The sequence below is a fragment of the Armigeres subalbatus genome, chromosome 3 (genome assembly GCF_024139115.2).
Source record: "Armigeres subalbatus isolate Guangzhou_Male chromosome 3, GZ_Asu_2, whole genome shotgun sequence".
NCBI classification, from domain to species: Eukaryota; Metazoa; Arthropoda; class Insecta; order Diptera; family Culicidae; genus Armigeres; species Armigeres subalbatus.
Genome location: NC_085141.1, coordinates 76,551,543 through 76,567,059, shown reverse-complemented (window position 1 = coordinate 76,567,059; position 15,517 = coordinate 76,551,543). Strand labels below are relative to the sequence as shown.

The following is a 15,517-nucleotide window of genomic DNA, read 5'->3' as shown; positions in this document are numbered from 1 at the left end:
TGGTGAGCACGTTCCAAATTTTTGCTTTCTTTCTATCAGTTTCTTATAAATTTAAAAATTGAAAATTGAACACTTAATACGTACATCGTTTGTTACTATCGCTGCGGATATTGTGGGAGTCCCAGGTATCCGGTTCACGCTTTATTTAGCAACGGTGGCTCTTCTCGACCTTCTATTCCCTGAGTAGTAAAATAAATAAAGGCGTCTTTGTGAAGTTTTGCTGTACCTGTTATGAATAACTAGTACATTCCGTTCCCTACACTTCCTGAAGCAACTTAACTTGCTTCAGGGGTAAATCCTTTTTGTAGTACTAGTCTTCGTGACATAAAGGGCACCATTACGGAGCATGAGATATGATCGATTTATTCGTAGTACTACTAGACCAACAATCCCAGCTGGGTGAGGGATAGAGGATGACACACACACACATACACACAAGAAACTATCCAAAACCAAAGTATCATACGGGGAGCCGGGTGTAACAGCCGAAGTACGATTCTCAACAGATCCAGTCAACTGTGGTCAAAAAAGATTCAATGTGTCATGTACATAACGCGGATAAGACCGGTAGTCCTCTACGGACTTGAAACATATACAATGCTCGAGGAGGACTTACAAGCACTCGGAGTATTCGAGAGACGGGTGCTTAGGACCATCTTTGGCGGTGTGCAAGAAGACGTTGTGTGGCGGGATGTGGATGAACCAGTAGCTCGCCCAGCTCTATGGCGAACCCAGCATCCAGAAGGTAGCTAAAGCCGGAAGGGTACGATAGGCAGGGCATATCACAAGAATGCCGGACAGCAACCCTGCAAAAATGGTGTTTGCTCCCGATCCGGTAGGTACGAGACGGCGTGGAGCGCAGCAAGCGAGGTGGGCCTACCAGGTTCAGAACGACTTGGTGAGCGAGGGGCGCATTCGAAGATGAAGAGATGCGGCTTCGAACCGTGTATTGTGACGTCAAATTGTTGATTATGTGTTATCTGTTCAGATGTAAGCTCAATAAATAAAAATGGAGTTCTGGGAATGGTCAGTCTGGAAGAAGTTGATTGGTATCGTTTTTTTTTAAATAATTACTTACGGGAAACCGAGCTACGTCCACCAGTGGCGTAGCCACCGGAGGGGGTTTTGGACATAACAACCCCCCCCCCCTGCCAGAAACAAAATTTTTAAAAGATTTTTTTTCGAACCCTCTAAAAAAATGTTCAGAAACACCCCAAGTGTTTTGTAGGGTAACAATACCTAAATAGATTCGATGATTTCCTTCCTATCAATCCAACAAATTGCCGGATTTTTAGAACCCAAGAGGACGATAATCTGTATCCATCTAAATAGTGATTGATTTTTTTATTTATTGTCTGAGGAGATTTTCAGCCCTAGGCTGGCTCGTCTCCGGAAACTGTGATTGATTTAAAATAGAATTGTATTTTGTTAGTTTTAGCACAGGTATGTACAAACTGATAGCCATATATTGCAAATAAGTGTGGAAATGCCTATACTCTGGCGCTTTGATTTTGTCTCCTTAGAGTAAAATCAGCAGTGATTCAAATCGTTCGGGGCTGACAGTTTGAATATGAATCTGAAACATTAATTGCCCAGCAGCTGTACTAGATTCATTTTTTATACCAGTCAAATGTCAAAAAAATAAAACTGGTATAACGCTCCGTTCTATTTTCTGCAGATTTGAACCACGATTGAATCACGAGATTCATATATTTTTCAATTGTTGATTGTTGAATGATTGAATGATTGTTGAAAAATTGATCAATCCACTTTGCAATTACGGCACTTTTCTTGGCAGCAACATAATGATTTCATTTAATTGAAAATTTGAAAAACGTGAATGGAACACTGCTGGAGAAACCATTTCACCCTTAGAGTGAAATCAGTAGTGATTCAGTTTCATTCCAAAATTTCGACCACAATTCTAATTTGAATCTGGAGCAAAATAGAACAAACTTGCTGGTCGCCGTCACTGCAAAGTGGATTGATCCGTAGATGAAATGACGCGTTCTAACACCAAAACAATTGAAAAATATTTAAATCTCGTGATTCATTCGTGGTTCAAATCTGCAAAAAATAGAACGGAGCGTTATACCAGTTTTATGTTTTTGACAGTTTACTGGTATAAAAAATGCATCTAGAACAGCTGCTGGGAAAATTAATGTTTCAGATTCGTATGCAAACTGACAGCCCTAAACGATTTGAATCACTGCTGATTTTACTCTAAGAGTTCAATTTTCCTGTTAGATTGTGTCAAAGACTAATTAAGACGGAACTGTAAGGCTCATGCGAGGGACCAGTTCTACTACTGCATTTGATCCCTCGATCCACACACTTAATCGACAATTTTTTTCTCGGTAACATAAATTGACGAACAAGATCGTTAAAGTTAATTTTAACTGATATCTCGTTAAAAAATATGACGTTTCCATAAGATACCGAAACTCAGCAGTCAAGTTTGCCATAGTTTTCGGTAATCTGAAATTTACCCGAATCTCGGCATACTCAACTGTCAATAGTTTAAACCTCTATCGCGATTTGTCATAAAAAAAACACGTGATCATCTTCTGTTCTTTTGGTAAGCATTTTAATTAGTTAAAATTTCCTTATTTTTACTAATATAAAACAGATTCATACAACATTACAGGCTTGTCATATACGCAGCAAGATCGACAAAAATCGACCTCAACGAGCGAAAGACTTTGGACATTGGAGTTTGGACTAATCATATTATACATCTAAATCCATGTAGGAGCAGAGATACCTATGTGGTATGTCGGAATGGTGCTGTTCGATGGCTGCGCAAAACGCATAAAATTCCTGCTGAACTCGCTGAATATTATTTCGATTTATAAATATGGACAATAAAAAACGCCCAATATATATTTATTTTCCATGTGAACAAACGCTTTTAAATGTTTTTATTTTGATCTGTCTGAAAGTTAATAAAAATAATTATTCACTGAATTTCGGTAAAGCATATTACCGATATGTTCGGCAATGAACTACCGAACGGAACGGTAATTTTTGACAGATGGGTGGTTACAAAAGATATTTTAGTTACTAGATAAATATTGTCGCTGTCGTCGCTGTCCGGAACATCTTTTGCTGGCGAGGATAGGGGAGCTAAATGTCAAAGAAGGAAAATCCATACGATTTGACAGGTATGTACCACACATGTTTCGGACAGCAGAACAAAGGGAACCGAAGCGACAATCTTTATCTAGTAACTAAAATATCTTTTGTGGTTACGCACATTTTACGACCGATCGGTAATCTGAACTTTCACCGAGATTTTTACCGAGATATCAGCTGTTGGTTTCTCGATAATTTAATTTACCGGCCTCGGCGAAAAAAAATAAGTGTGCAAGTTTGACGTTTCTGTGCAGACCCAAGTTTTTATCTGCTTTGCGACTAAATAGAGTCACTAGTAGTCTATGGCAACCACATCTTGTTTGGAAGAACACTTTTGATTTTGTTTTGTTTAGCAATGCAATGTAAAATACAATTTAAAAATTATTTCATATTTTATTTTCTTATTTTTCAGAATTGGCATCGCTCGAGAAAGAGGATATCTACTCGTCGATTCTGGAATTGAAAAGCAGTACTCATGGAGCGCTTCTAGCATTCTAATATTTTCCATGTGAAGCCATGGGTGAAAATTTTTCTTGGCTTTTTTCCGTCCTGAAACAATTTATAGTGAGTTCTCTTCGAACTGTAACCGGGGTGGGTTTTACATTCCAAACCTCGTATACGGGGTGGCAGCCAGTACTGAGATTTTCATTTTCATTGAGAGATGTCACGCGATATTTACACTTTATTCTCTCCCGCTTTCATAGAAAACATAAACAATGAAAGGAATTCTGCCAAATTTTCAAGGACTTTTATTTCATGAAAGCGTCTCAAACTATTGTAAACAAGCTGGTTCTTCATCAATAATGTTACTTCTAACTCGAAAATTAAAAACAATACAATCATTTTATCGATTAGTCATTATTATTTGCACAAATCTATTAAAACTATTTGGAAATTTAGATTTCAAAACAAAGCAACATTCCCATCATGACTGCTTGTAATGTGACCGGTGACCGGGAGACGGCTACATTTTCATTTTGTCTCTTGAAAATGAAAATGCAACTGTTTTCGCTTTCACATTACAGTCACGAAAACTACCAGTAGAGTAGAGTGGGGCAAGAGTGTGCGTGGGGTAAGAGTACGTTTTCGATTTTTTGAAGTAATAAAAAAGATAAACTAGCAGCACTGCATCAGTTTGACAGGTATTCTGGCCAACTATTATCATGTGTAATTGTAAACGATTTGAATAAACAACAAGGGAGATATGGAGTTAGATAACTTTTTGGTCATTTTGCTAAAAATAATTGGATTTCCGCAACTAGTATTTCAATACCATATATACGTTCAATCAGGTGAGCATTATACCATTTCGATAACCTATTGTATAGAGTACTTTATGGTATAGAACACCAATCCGGTTGGTTTTCCAAGAAGTCAAAACCATTACTTGAATAACTTTTGGGACTGTGGGGTAAAAGTACGCAGGAACCGGTGGGGCAAGAGTACGCATATGAATCTTCAAGTTATGATGTCAAACCCGTATCTCCGTTCGAAATAAGACTTCTTTCAAAGCGTAAAGACCCACAACTAAGAAAAAAGGGACAGAATTCGAAATTATCACAAGTTTTCAGGATAAGTTGAAGTAATTCGGTGTTAGAAAGGACTTAGCGAACAAAGCACTGAAGCGAAATAATGAAATTGTATTAGGATTTGTTGTACACCTAAACATAGTACGAAAACACAATTTCATCTAAATGATAATTTCATTTAATCAAAAGAAACATTCATAAATTACGCAACGTTTAGCTGGGACCAATCAAAAGAAACATTCATAAATTACGCAACGTTTAGCGGCCACCAACTGAAAAGCTAGTCACCACCCAGGAATTCGTACTTACTCTTTTTCTGTAATCTGATATCTAGAAATGTCCGGAGTGGCAGATTGAAGTTCTACAAGTTTTACTAGGGAGATATCAACCAGTGTTAATTATAGCTAGTTCGATGCGTATTGCGAACTACATACATGTTCTCTTCGATTGTTCTGTCCTCAGTGCTGTTGAACAAAGAGAAATACCTACCGTATAGTTACCTAGTAATAAAAAAAATGTTTGTAAAAAGTTTTTTTATATCTAATTTTATTCATGTGGATATATAAATCAAATCTCGGGTACTTATTCAAAAAGACGTGTGTGATGTTGTAAACAAAGATTCAAACGTCGATTTGTCCAATCTGATAGCACTCCCACGCAAATCATCACCACAGACGGATAGAGGAAGCCTTCGGCTACCTGTTGGTGATGTTGGTTTGCGGTAGAGTGCCATCAGATTGGACAAATCGACGTTTGAATCTTTGTTTACAAAATCACATACGTCCTTTTGAATAAGTACCCGAGAAATATTGTATTATGTCGCTTTTCGGTCAGGCAATCACCTGTCAAACTACGACCAGAGGGTTTTTGGACAACTGGTAAAAAGTCTAGGATCGTTTGGAGCCCGTTTTGGAAGGCGCTGCTCCGATCAAGCTTAAATGGAACGGTGGTGGCAAATGGCCTCACGTGTCAGCAGCATTGCAACTCAATCATGCAGGAGCTTGAGAATAAATCCTTTCAAGAACTGCGAATTGAAGATCAAGTCAATTCCAAAAGCTGAACGATTTATTGGAGCAGTACCATCAAAGGCTACATCGAGCGGTTCACCTGCATCTCAATCGCAATCATTATACGATACCTCAAAGTAGAACGGGTTTACCTAGGAGCAACCAATACGTTTGGACAGTCTACGGCACCGGCTGTGAAATTACCCGGAATGTTTGTTAAACCGTGTGGAAATACGCCCACAATTACGATTGGGCAAGCCAAAGCGCTTCAGGAGGACTAATGACTAACAAACCGGCACTTGGAATATTAATAATGGAATTTTTCTATAAAATAGCAGCTCCGGCTACATTTTTCCAATGTTTTGATCTCCATAACATTTGGAAGGTCGCCGTAGTAACACATGAAGATGTACTAGTTACTCAGCTCTGTACTTGCACCAAGGTGAGAGCATAATGCGGTTGTTCAATTTTCTATTCTGGTACTCCATGAGCACTAAAAAAGTGGACTCTTGTATTGGACATGAACGTCTTGATTAGTTTTTGATTGTGTGCTATAAAGCTTGTCTCTAGGATTGCCTTTATTTATTGCGATGAAGTATGTCGCCTGTAGAAAAATATGAAACGGGTTGCAACAAGTACACCTGGTAGTACTATCAATATATTATACCTTTGCTTCTTCTTTCTATAAAATTCCAAGATATCCTCCGCATAGATACTCTACTGTTTTGCAGTCATCTTCTTCTTTTTGTGAAGATGGTGCCAAGCAACGACAACCGTCACGAACTTTTGGCTAGCTTCTGACAGTTCCAACCAATTATTATGTTTATTCAAAATCTTGGAATCCATAACTGTTTTCTGAAGGAGGTCCTGGAACGAATTTGACGAGAAATAATAGTTCGAGTGCTGTTGTAAATGATTGGATATTACTTCTTTGCCAAACCAAAAAATAGCAATATAATTCCAGTTCATTCACATGTCCTCGCATTCCTTCAATGCTACCTCCTCCGAAGCCTACCTCCTTGTTTGATCGTTGAACTTGGATGTATTCACAAGCTTTCAATGATTCACTTGACTGGGCAATGTCCGTTTGAATAGTCTCCATGAAGAATAAAAAGCGACAGTGATTAGTCACCCAGGCAGGATAAAGATCTTTCAAGTCAGTCCTCTGCGCCACCCCTACGTAAGTATGTAAACTATTTGGTGTATTTCAGGAACAAATGGTATTCCAATTAAAATATTTTTATGAGGTTTTTGATACGTTTCGCGGCGTTCTGATTATTTGTTTTTGTATGATGTTTCTGTTCGGTAAGATAATATTTGTAACAGTTTATTTCAGTACTAAATTGATTTCCGACTTCCGATAAAATGATTTCCGATTACTTCCGACATCATGACTTTCCGAACAAAATTTGAGTTTGACACCAACGCATTGTCGGCGTTCAAAAGTATGGAAATTTACTTCCAAACTTCAAGTTAAGCCCCAAACGCAATACAACGGAACGGCGACGGAAACGGAAAATTTGACAGTTAGCCCATATATTTTCTGTCAAATTTGCCGTTTCCGTCGCCGTTCCGTTGTATTGCGTTTGGGGCTTTACTGGTAGCAACGTAGTCAGTAGTGCTGTCCAATGAGCAGCTCGAAGTAGCTCGAAGTTGTTCCCGTCCTGCTCGTTCTTTTTTGTCAACAAATGGGCATGAGCAGGACAGGGAGAAACTTCGAGCTACTTCAAGCTCTCATTGGACAGCACTAGTGAAAAAAATAAGCTCGATTTAGTGACAGACCACATCGTGCTGCATATTTATTTTATTTTCCAATATGAGTATTGTCGCAAGTGGACCTTAAGGGGCAAGCCAGAGTAAACGCGACGTGCGATGCGACGCGACGCGACAGTGCAATTTGACAGCCTGTTGATAATGATTGTTATGCTACGTTTAGACAAGGCAAGTGAATTGAGCAAGTCGCTTGAATCGAACGCGAATTGAACGTGTAAACACCTTAATTCAATTCACTTGAACAAAAAGAAAGTTGAACATGTTCAACTTTTGGCAAGTCAATTGAATTCAACTGAGTTGTTCAATTCACTTGCCCTGTCAAAACGTAGCATTATTCTTTTACGTGAGTCGCGTTGCGTCGCATCGCTCGTCGCGTTTACTCTGGCAGGCACCTAAGGCGCTTAATGCCAGTTCATCGGCTTTCATTCATGTTTTCTTTTGTATTTTGACTTGGTACGAACAGTCTATTCTTATTCTCCAGTTATAAAATAATTGAGGATAAAACTATTATTGTATAGCAATATTTAGTTTGACACCTCCCTCATCATAGAAAATCTAGATCAAAGATGTTTGAAAATCTAACTAAATATCTGGAGTCATTCCATTGAAACTTGATATAAATATCTATTTGGAAACATGGACGTGCAGTGCGGGCAAAAGAGAAACCATGAGCTAGTTACTCGACGTTTCGATTAGTATCATGGTGCCGAAAAATGCCAAAACATAAATTTTCCTATCGTTATGCGGCTAGAAGTCAGTGGTCTATCATCCAACTACGCGCTGGCTGGTTGTCGTCGACGTCGGAGCCGCCGTCAGCATTGAACATACGAACCTACCTAACCTGCACATACTAACACCATGCGCACCCGTTGTCGTCGCCGTCAATACAGCCAGAAGGAGGTAACAGGCAAATAGCAATAGCAATCTATACATGCATAACAATAGCAGCAACAACAAGAGCAACGGCAACAGTGCACTCTGCTTAGTGGCATTGGTGGCCGACCGGATCGACGAAGACACGGCTGGTTATTTTTTGTTTAATCTGCATTATTTGAAAAATAGGTGTATGTGCTCCGAGGCGATTTTGATTTTTATCGAAATTCCATTGATTTCGATTTGGAGCAGCCTCAAGCAAAGTTAAATCTGGACAAAAAAAATAAAGCGTCATTTTCCGATTCGCAACCACAGGTGCCGCAAACGTATCAGGAAACCAATCGTTTAAATTTCCACTTTAACGCCAAGTGGCATAGAAATTCTCACACACTGGCTCCCAGCAGCTGCGAAACGGTATTCCCCCCTCCGCACAAATTTTATTACGATTCCTTTTTACTGCTGTGCGACGGCAGTGGCACCCAATAAAATGTGAGTGCCCTATCTACGGTCGGCGAGTTAAGCGCGAGCACGTCGACATCATTAAAAACCGTTCGCCAATGAGTGCGCGAGAGAATCACCATACGGGCTGCAAACAACAGAAGCAAGAAGAACACGGCATGAAACAGAGCAACAGACTTTACATAACCAAACAAAAGAAAACTTGTCGGCTTCTCAGCTGATTGATGATGATGGTACCGACCGACACGACGGATACGATTTCCCGTTGCCCATCTGTGCGCTAGCTAGTTCGGCCAAGTGGTAACTCAATCGCAACTCTCGTAAACACAATAAAATGAAGGAATACGAAACCATCCGGAGTGCGAAGAACGTAGCAAGTACGATGAGAGTGAGTGCTTCGCTCGTACCTATTGCAATGCGGTTGACGACGATGAAGACAAAGCAACATTAGTTTGACGGGCAAGAAAGGAATCACGTACGGCAGACATGGGTAGCCAACTAATCGATGTACCTATCGGAACTGAGCGAATAAGCTGTGAGTGCCAGCGTTTGTGCACTCACTTGGCATGGAGGTCGTCACGATAGGTATGTTGTTAGCTCTGGCACAACGACTGGTGTTGTCGTCTTCGTCAGTCGCTCGGTCGGTCAGTCTCTGAACAGCCTATCTACGAACAGCACGCAAAAGCGGTGTTCTTCCGTCAATCGAGGTCGCGTGTCAATTCAAATATACAACTTGATACAAGAGAGTAGTGGACTACAACAACAATTAATTAGAATATTTAAAGACTGTGTGTGGACAGTGGAAGTCTGTTTTTGGAAGAGGATCCTGTCAGTGGTTAAGGGATGTCCTGATACAACGGCTACAAAGGATAGTATTTTTGGTGACATTTCCGCGCCGGCCGAGTGTGGGACTTCATCCCTTAGTTAAAAACGCAAGAGGGAGAGTAATCAGAATTGTGACGAATATTGAACAGTCAGTGAAAGTGAAAACTATCATCCGGAAGCCTCCCGGTGGAACATCTCAATCAAGCAAAATATTAAATAGCTCTCCCCGAAAATAGAGAAAATAGAGTGAATGGTCTGAAAACGAATAAAAGTGTGAGCGAAAAACAGCCCCAAATCCTAGGCGCTGAGGCACACGCAGCAGCAAGTGTGTAAACGTGCGCCAAGCGTGAAGTGGAGTGTAGTGAGAGAAGACCGAGAGCGAGCATAGACAACGCAAGGAAAAGTGAAGGAGTAATAGCAGCCGAAGCAGCAAATCTTGTGTCTTAAAACGGTTAATAAGAAACAGCTAACGGCAAGGTCGTATCTCGCCACACTGTGTTGCTTCGCGGTGACGGTGAGAAGAAACGAAGCGGAGCAGCACGCGCAAAAGTGAAGGAAAGACGAAAATTGCCGTTCAGCAACCAGAGAGGAGAGTCGAAGTAGTGTAGAGGAAACGGCGACGAAACAGACTAGCCCCTCCTGCGTTCCCTTCCATTGGATTGTGATTAGGAAACTACACTCTGACTGGCAAAAAAAAATGATCGAAAAAGTGCTAGCAAATTAATTTGGAACGGGGACTACAAAGTGTGCTGTGAGGTTTTCGGCGTATCTTTCGTGAAGATTATCCGGATCGACCCGCAATCAAAATAACCAGAGACTTGTGTGAAGCTCGTCGCGCAAAAGACTGTGATTTTACAAAAGAGAAACTATTTACGGGTACGGTGCACGCACGGTGCCAATCGAAAGTAAAGAAGCAGTGCCGACGAGAAGATATGAAATAGGCAAGTGATTCGAGCTTGCAGCGTAGGGAGTGTAAAGGCAAAAATTGAGCAAACATTCTTTTAAAAAAATCGCAAAGACAACCGAACCATTTTTTTTGGAAATTAGTGCATTTGTTCAACAAGTTCAAAGGGGCAAAACCACAAACCAAATTATGACCCTGCCGTGCAACAATACTTCGAACATTGCCGAAGACGATTCGGACATGTTTGGACCACCACACACATCGCCGCCGATCCGACGGAATCGGCCGAAGGTGCCAATGATTTCGGCCCAGTTGCGAATGCGTGAGGTACGCAAGCGAATTCTTCAGCTGTGCGTCCACAAGCTGGAAAGGATCAAGAACTCGGAACGGAATTTGCGACGATCGGTTTGCATCAACAACACTTACTCCCGGCTGACGGACGACATCCGGCGGGAGAAGCAACAAAAATACATGACGCTGAATCAAATGACCAAGTAAGTATTGTTTCAGCGAATGGGTGTGGAATGAATTAGGGTGGCGCGAGGAAATTGGAGCATAAGGCGTGTGGACCAGTGAGAGTGAGAGTGTGCCGTACTAAAATAGTGTATAATGAATGTGGGCAGTAGGAAGAGGAAAATTTGAATTAACTGGTCGCTATAAATAGCGGCGAAAGTGAGTAAAGATGATTTAAAAATAGCGTACCGAGTACTCTCAATGGTATTTTGCGAGGAAGGGGCTCACGATTTGTCGAACACTGGAATACTTGTGTGGGATGGCATCATGTACGTAATAATGAAACGATTCGCCTTATCACTGTGACGTCCATATGGGCCATTGACGTCACACACAATTTCCAGTGATAAATATGATACTTGATTTGGGATTTAGTGATTACACATCACACTGGTTACACGTTTTATTGCATTTCTGTGCGTTCTTAATTCTAACAAGCAAAATGCAAAATGTTTTTACATTTTATAAAAAAAATATACTCATACTAATTTTGTTTATTCTCTGTTTTTTGTTTTGTTCTCAGATCTGACACCCATGGAAAGACAAACAGTGACAGCACAAATAACAACAATCTCAGTGTCAACAACAAAAACAATGAAAATCTTAACAGCAGCAATCACCAACTGCGACCAGATGAGTTTTCGAACAAGCGCAACAACAGTGACAGCAGTATTAACAGCAACAAGTCAAGTGCAGTCGAAGAATCAAAAATACCAAAACAAAAATCCTCCTCGGTGGAGACTGACTTGGAAACGCTAGACCGAGAGCTGTGTGCATTAGATGCCGCAATGCCACTGGTGGATCCGGAAATTACCCAAGGCGCCGAACAGCTCGAACAGGCCATGGTGTCCAGGAAACGCAAGTACTCCCAAATGGAAGACGAAGACAACGATCGCCTGGTACGAGAGGCGCTATCTCAGTTCTACCTGCCGAGCAACAGACTGCTGTCTGGTATCGATGATTGTCCCTCGCACCTACTTGGTTCCAACTCCTCGCCTTCGATTGATGTTAAGCGCACCAAAGTTGATCTCCTGGATAACAGCATCCATCATCACCATCATCATCATCATCACCCCTTTCACTCACTGCCGGACCTGAATGCAGCCCTCGAACTCTCACACCACAGCCATCAGCATCAAAAGGACTTTGAAGTGATCATGGATGCGCTGAGGATAGGTGCTGGAAGCGCCATGACCGGTGCGACCACTAACGGCTGTAATCTCGTCGGTAACATCGACTCCTGCGGTCAAGCAGCAATGATGATGAGCGGCGATACTGGTAGCGTGTTCCACAACCTGGTGGTTACTTCACTGGAAACTTGAAAGTAGGCCAGCGCCACTGCACACATTCCCTATCAGTACCGTTCACGCTGTCGCCATTGCATCTCGCTGGTGCAACACGGCAATACGAAACATCGGTGAGATCGATAGGGATCTGCAATATCCTCAATAGTACTAAAGAAAAACCTTCTCATAGCGAGGGCTTGGAAAGGGAAAACTTCGCATTGATTCTAACTTATTTGGGCGTATCGCTTCATTATTTAAAAACTCATACGCAAAAAACGCAATTTTTCAATAGCACATTAGCGATATAGGAAAATATTTATGAAATTCTTTAAATCACGATGAAAAGGAGAAAAAACGCTAATAAATCGCAGTTCAACACTAGCTCACTCAGACAAACAAATCCATACATAGTAGGCGTCATCGCTGTGCAGCGCAACGCAGTAGGTGTCGATATTTTGCGTCGATCGCCAAAGAAACGCGCGTGCCACGCTAAACAAAAACAACAAAAATGAGGAAAAATGTAAGTGAAAGTGCAAGAAAAACTCCATGATCGTCATCGTCGTCGTCGTGCACGGTTTATTGCTGCCCGATGGTGATGATCATGGATGTTTTGGCATATATTTCTAAGCGCGACAGCAATGAATAAAAGAAACTATCAGTTGAATATAGTGGCAGCCCTGCAGCTGGCAAAGCACGGTTGAGTAATCGTTGCGAACGAGCCTTCATTTCAACTGTTCCTGTGTGAGTGCTTGTGGAGGTGTCAATTGAACGTCACGCGTCAAATTCAAATCAACTCGTTGCCAAAATTAACACGTTTTTAATTTATAAATAAAAAGCAAGCAAAACTCGCATACTTCTTTCGTTTAGACTCATGGAGCACCTACAAACCGCTTACATTCGAATTGTTCGTTCTTTTTTACGTTGACCTTAAACCAGATTGTTTTCATGTTCCAACAAATCGGAAACAATCCGAATGAACGCAACACTAAACCCGAATAGAAGAAGAAAAATTAATAGTAAACAAAATCTGTGATATTAGTCGTGTAAGGTGCGTATAAGCTAATGCAGACACATTTAAAATTAAATAACATTATAGATAAAATGAATCAATTGCAATTTCAAAGCAGATGAAAAAATCGCAAAGCAGATGCAATAGTCCGACACTGAAAGAGAATAAGATGCGTGATAAATAAATGAAGAATTTATTTTTCTTCTCGAACACCTCAAAGTGCATAACTAAAAATCAAACTATTCCAAGATTAAGAGAGAAAATCAAGCGCAAGTTCTATTAGCGCGTTCCTTGAATATTTTTTTTTAGTTGGAGAAGACAAAATAATAATTTCGTAGAATTTCAACTATTTCATAACGAAATGCCAAGTGAAAGACCAAGTGTAGATCAACAATTAAAACAAGCATGTAAACTGTCAGGTTTCAAAGCATCCACAGTTTCATCTGCAGTGGACATGTGCTTAAATGTACGTAAAGACCAAAGCAAATTTGTTTAAACAACCCTTCCAGTCGATCGAATGACAATTCCCATTTAGATAGAACTTCACACAGGCATTACAAATTAACCAAATAAATATATTGGTGGAAAATGACAAACGACAATTGCTTTAAGTTTAGCCTTTCTCGTATTTGTTACCGTATTGAGTGAAAGTTGGCATTGCTTCATGGCGATACTGTATTCTAATATGTTGATATCTGTTGTTTTCCTCTGCTAAAGTGTAAACATTCCGACGATTAACAACAAATATGCAACAGATTTGCGTAGCAAATTGCATCTAAATCGCAATCGGTACTTAAGTGAATGAGATAATTAAAAAAAAACAACTTTTGCCAATTTTTTGGACCAAAATAACGCCACGCGTTCTAAATGTCAAAAATCTACTCAGTACGATCGGTGAATTAGAACTAACAACATCAGCAAAGCGAGAACCATCAAACAATGTATAAAAAAAACCCAAAGTGCTTGAATTTGTTGAATTGAAATTACCCGTTTTACCTGGTAAGAGAAAAAAGAAACAAAATACACACAACTAAACTATAAACAAACTATATTTGTAAGAAACAAGATAAGCATCATGCAACATCTCTTAAAAGGAGAGTTGACGAAGGAATCAAAGTTTACCAAGCCATTTAAGTGTCACTTCTGTTGCTATTAACTGCTATTTCTTTTTGATTATTATTATTAGTTCATTGTTCACGTTGTACGAATTCTCGGATTTGTTTATAAGGTTAACCACACCAAAAACCATCTTCCAAAAAAAACAAAACTTACATTGTACAACGGAATTCCTCCGGTAAACTTAAACTTTCTTTCAAGGCTGTTCATCACAACGATAGCAGCAAGTCAAACAAAAACTCAATGTTTTAGGTTTTTAGCTCTATTGTTTCTCTTCTTTAGTCTGTTATTTGTTTTACTGACTTTAGTTCAATTTTTCCTCATCTTCCTATTAGTTATAGTAATTTTAAAACGAGTTAATTTATGAAAATTACATTATTATACAAATACGATACGTTAGTAGTGTTGAACAAATGCAAATGCAGACGGGCAAACCGTTTACATTGATCTAAAGTAAATTTACGAAAATAAAACCTATTGAAAAAGTAAATAAATAACAATATACACTCATAAGGACACTTATTGTTGTAGTAGAATTTTATCTTCACAATAAATGTACCTGGGAAAATCTTAATATCATCGATTGTTGGCTTGATTTGCCACTAGAACTTAAAAGAACTCATCCCAATTAGGCAATAATCTCTCCCTTGGTTCACGCTCCACTTCTGCACATTTTCAGTAAAACTTCGCCTTATTCCATAAACGTAAAACGACACATCTTCTTTACCGATCTGGTTATATTCGTCTCTGCCGCTCACGGTCGTAAAAATTATTCCAGCTATAAATAGCTTACTACCACTCTCTCGGTGCATTTCCATAGCAGCACGGTGGGCATAATACAACAAAGTGGGTATATTTTCCAGGCGAATGTACCGCCAGTCATCTCTCTCACGCACACATCCAAACGCATGTTTCTACTCGAAGGTTGCGGGTAAAATTAATCCACCGAGAATAACTTCTCTGCACTGCTTAGCCGATCCTGCTATTTATAGGAGCAAAGCAGAGAAAGAAGAGTGACGTTTAGCTAAAAATAATTGGATAAAAATATATCTGCGCATGTGCTTATTTAACAACGGGCTATACCTATA

The 15,517-nt window shown here is 39.9% G+C and overlaps 1 protein-coding gene across 1 annotated transcript; it reads left to right on the top strand.

The window, feature by feature from the left end:
• Positions 1 to 9,257: 9,257 nt before the first annotated feature.
• LOC134225511 (protein DDB_G0276689) lies at positions 9,258 to 15,003 on the top strand. Its single transcript, XM_062705672.1, has 2 exons — positions 9,258 to 10,999; positions 11,542 to 15,003. Exons 1-2 carry the CDS (start codon positions 10,695 to 10,697, stop codon positions 12,338 to 12,340), a joined length of 1,104 nt encoding a protein of 367 aa, XP_062561656.1. The 5' UTR covers positions 9,258 to 10,694; the 3' UTR covers positions 12,341 to 15,003.
• The last annotated feature ends 514 nt before the right edge of the window (positions 15,004 to 15,517 follow it).

Excerpts from the sequence above, each read along its gene's own strand:
- LOC134225511 (XM_062705672.1), top strand. The coding sequence starts at position 10,695 with ATGACCCTGCCGTGCAACAATACTTCGAACATTGCCGAAGACGATTCG. Across the intron at positions 11,000-11,541 it reads ACGCTGAATCAAATGACCAA|ATCTGACACCCATGGAAAGA; the intron begins GTAAGTATTGTT and ends TTTTGTTCTCAG.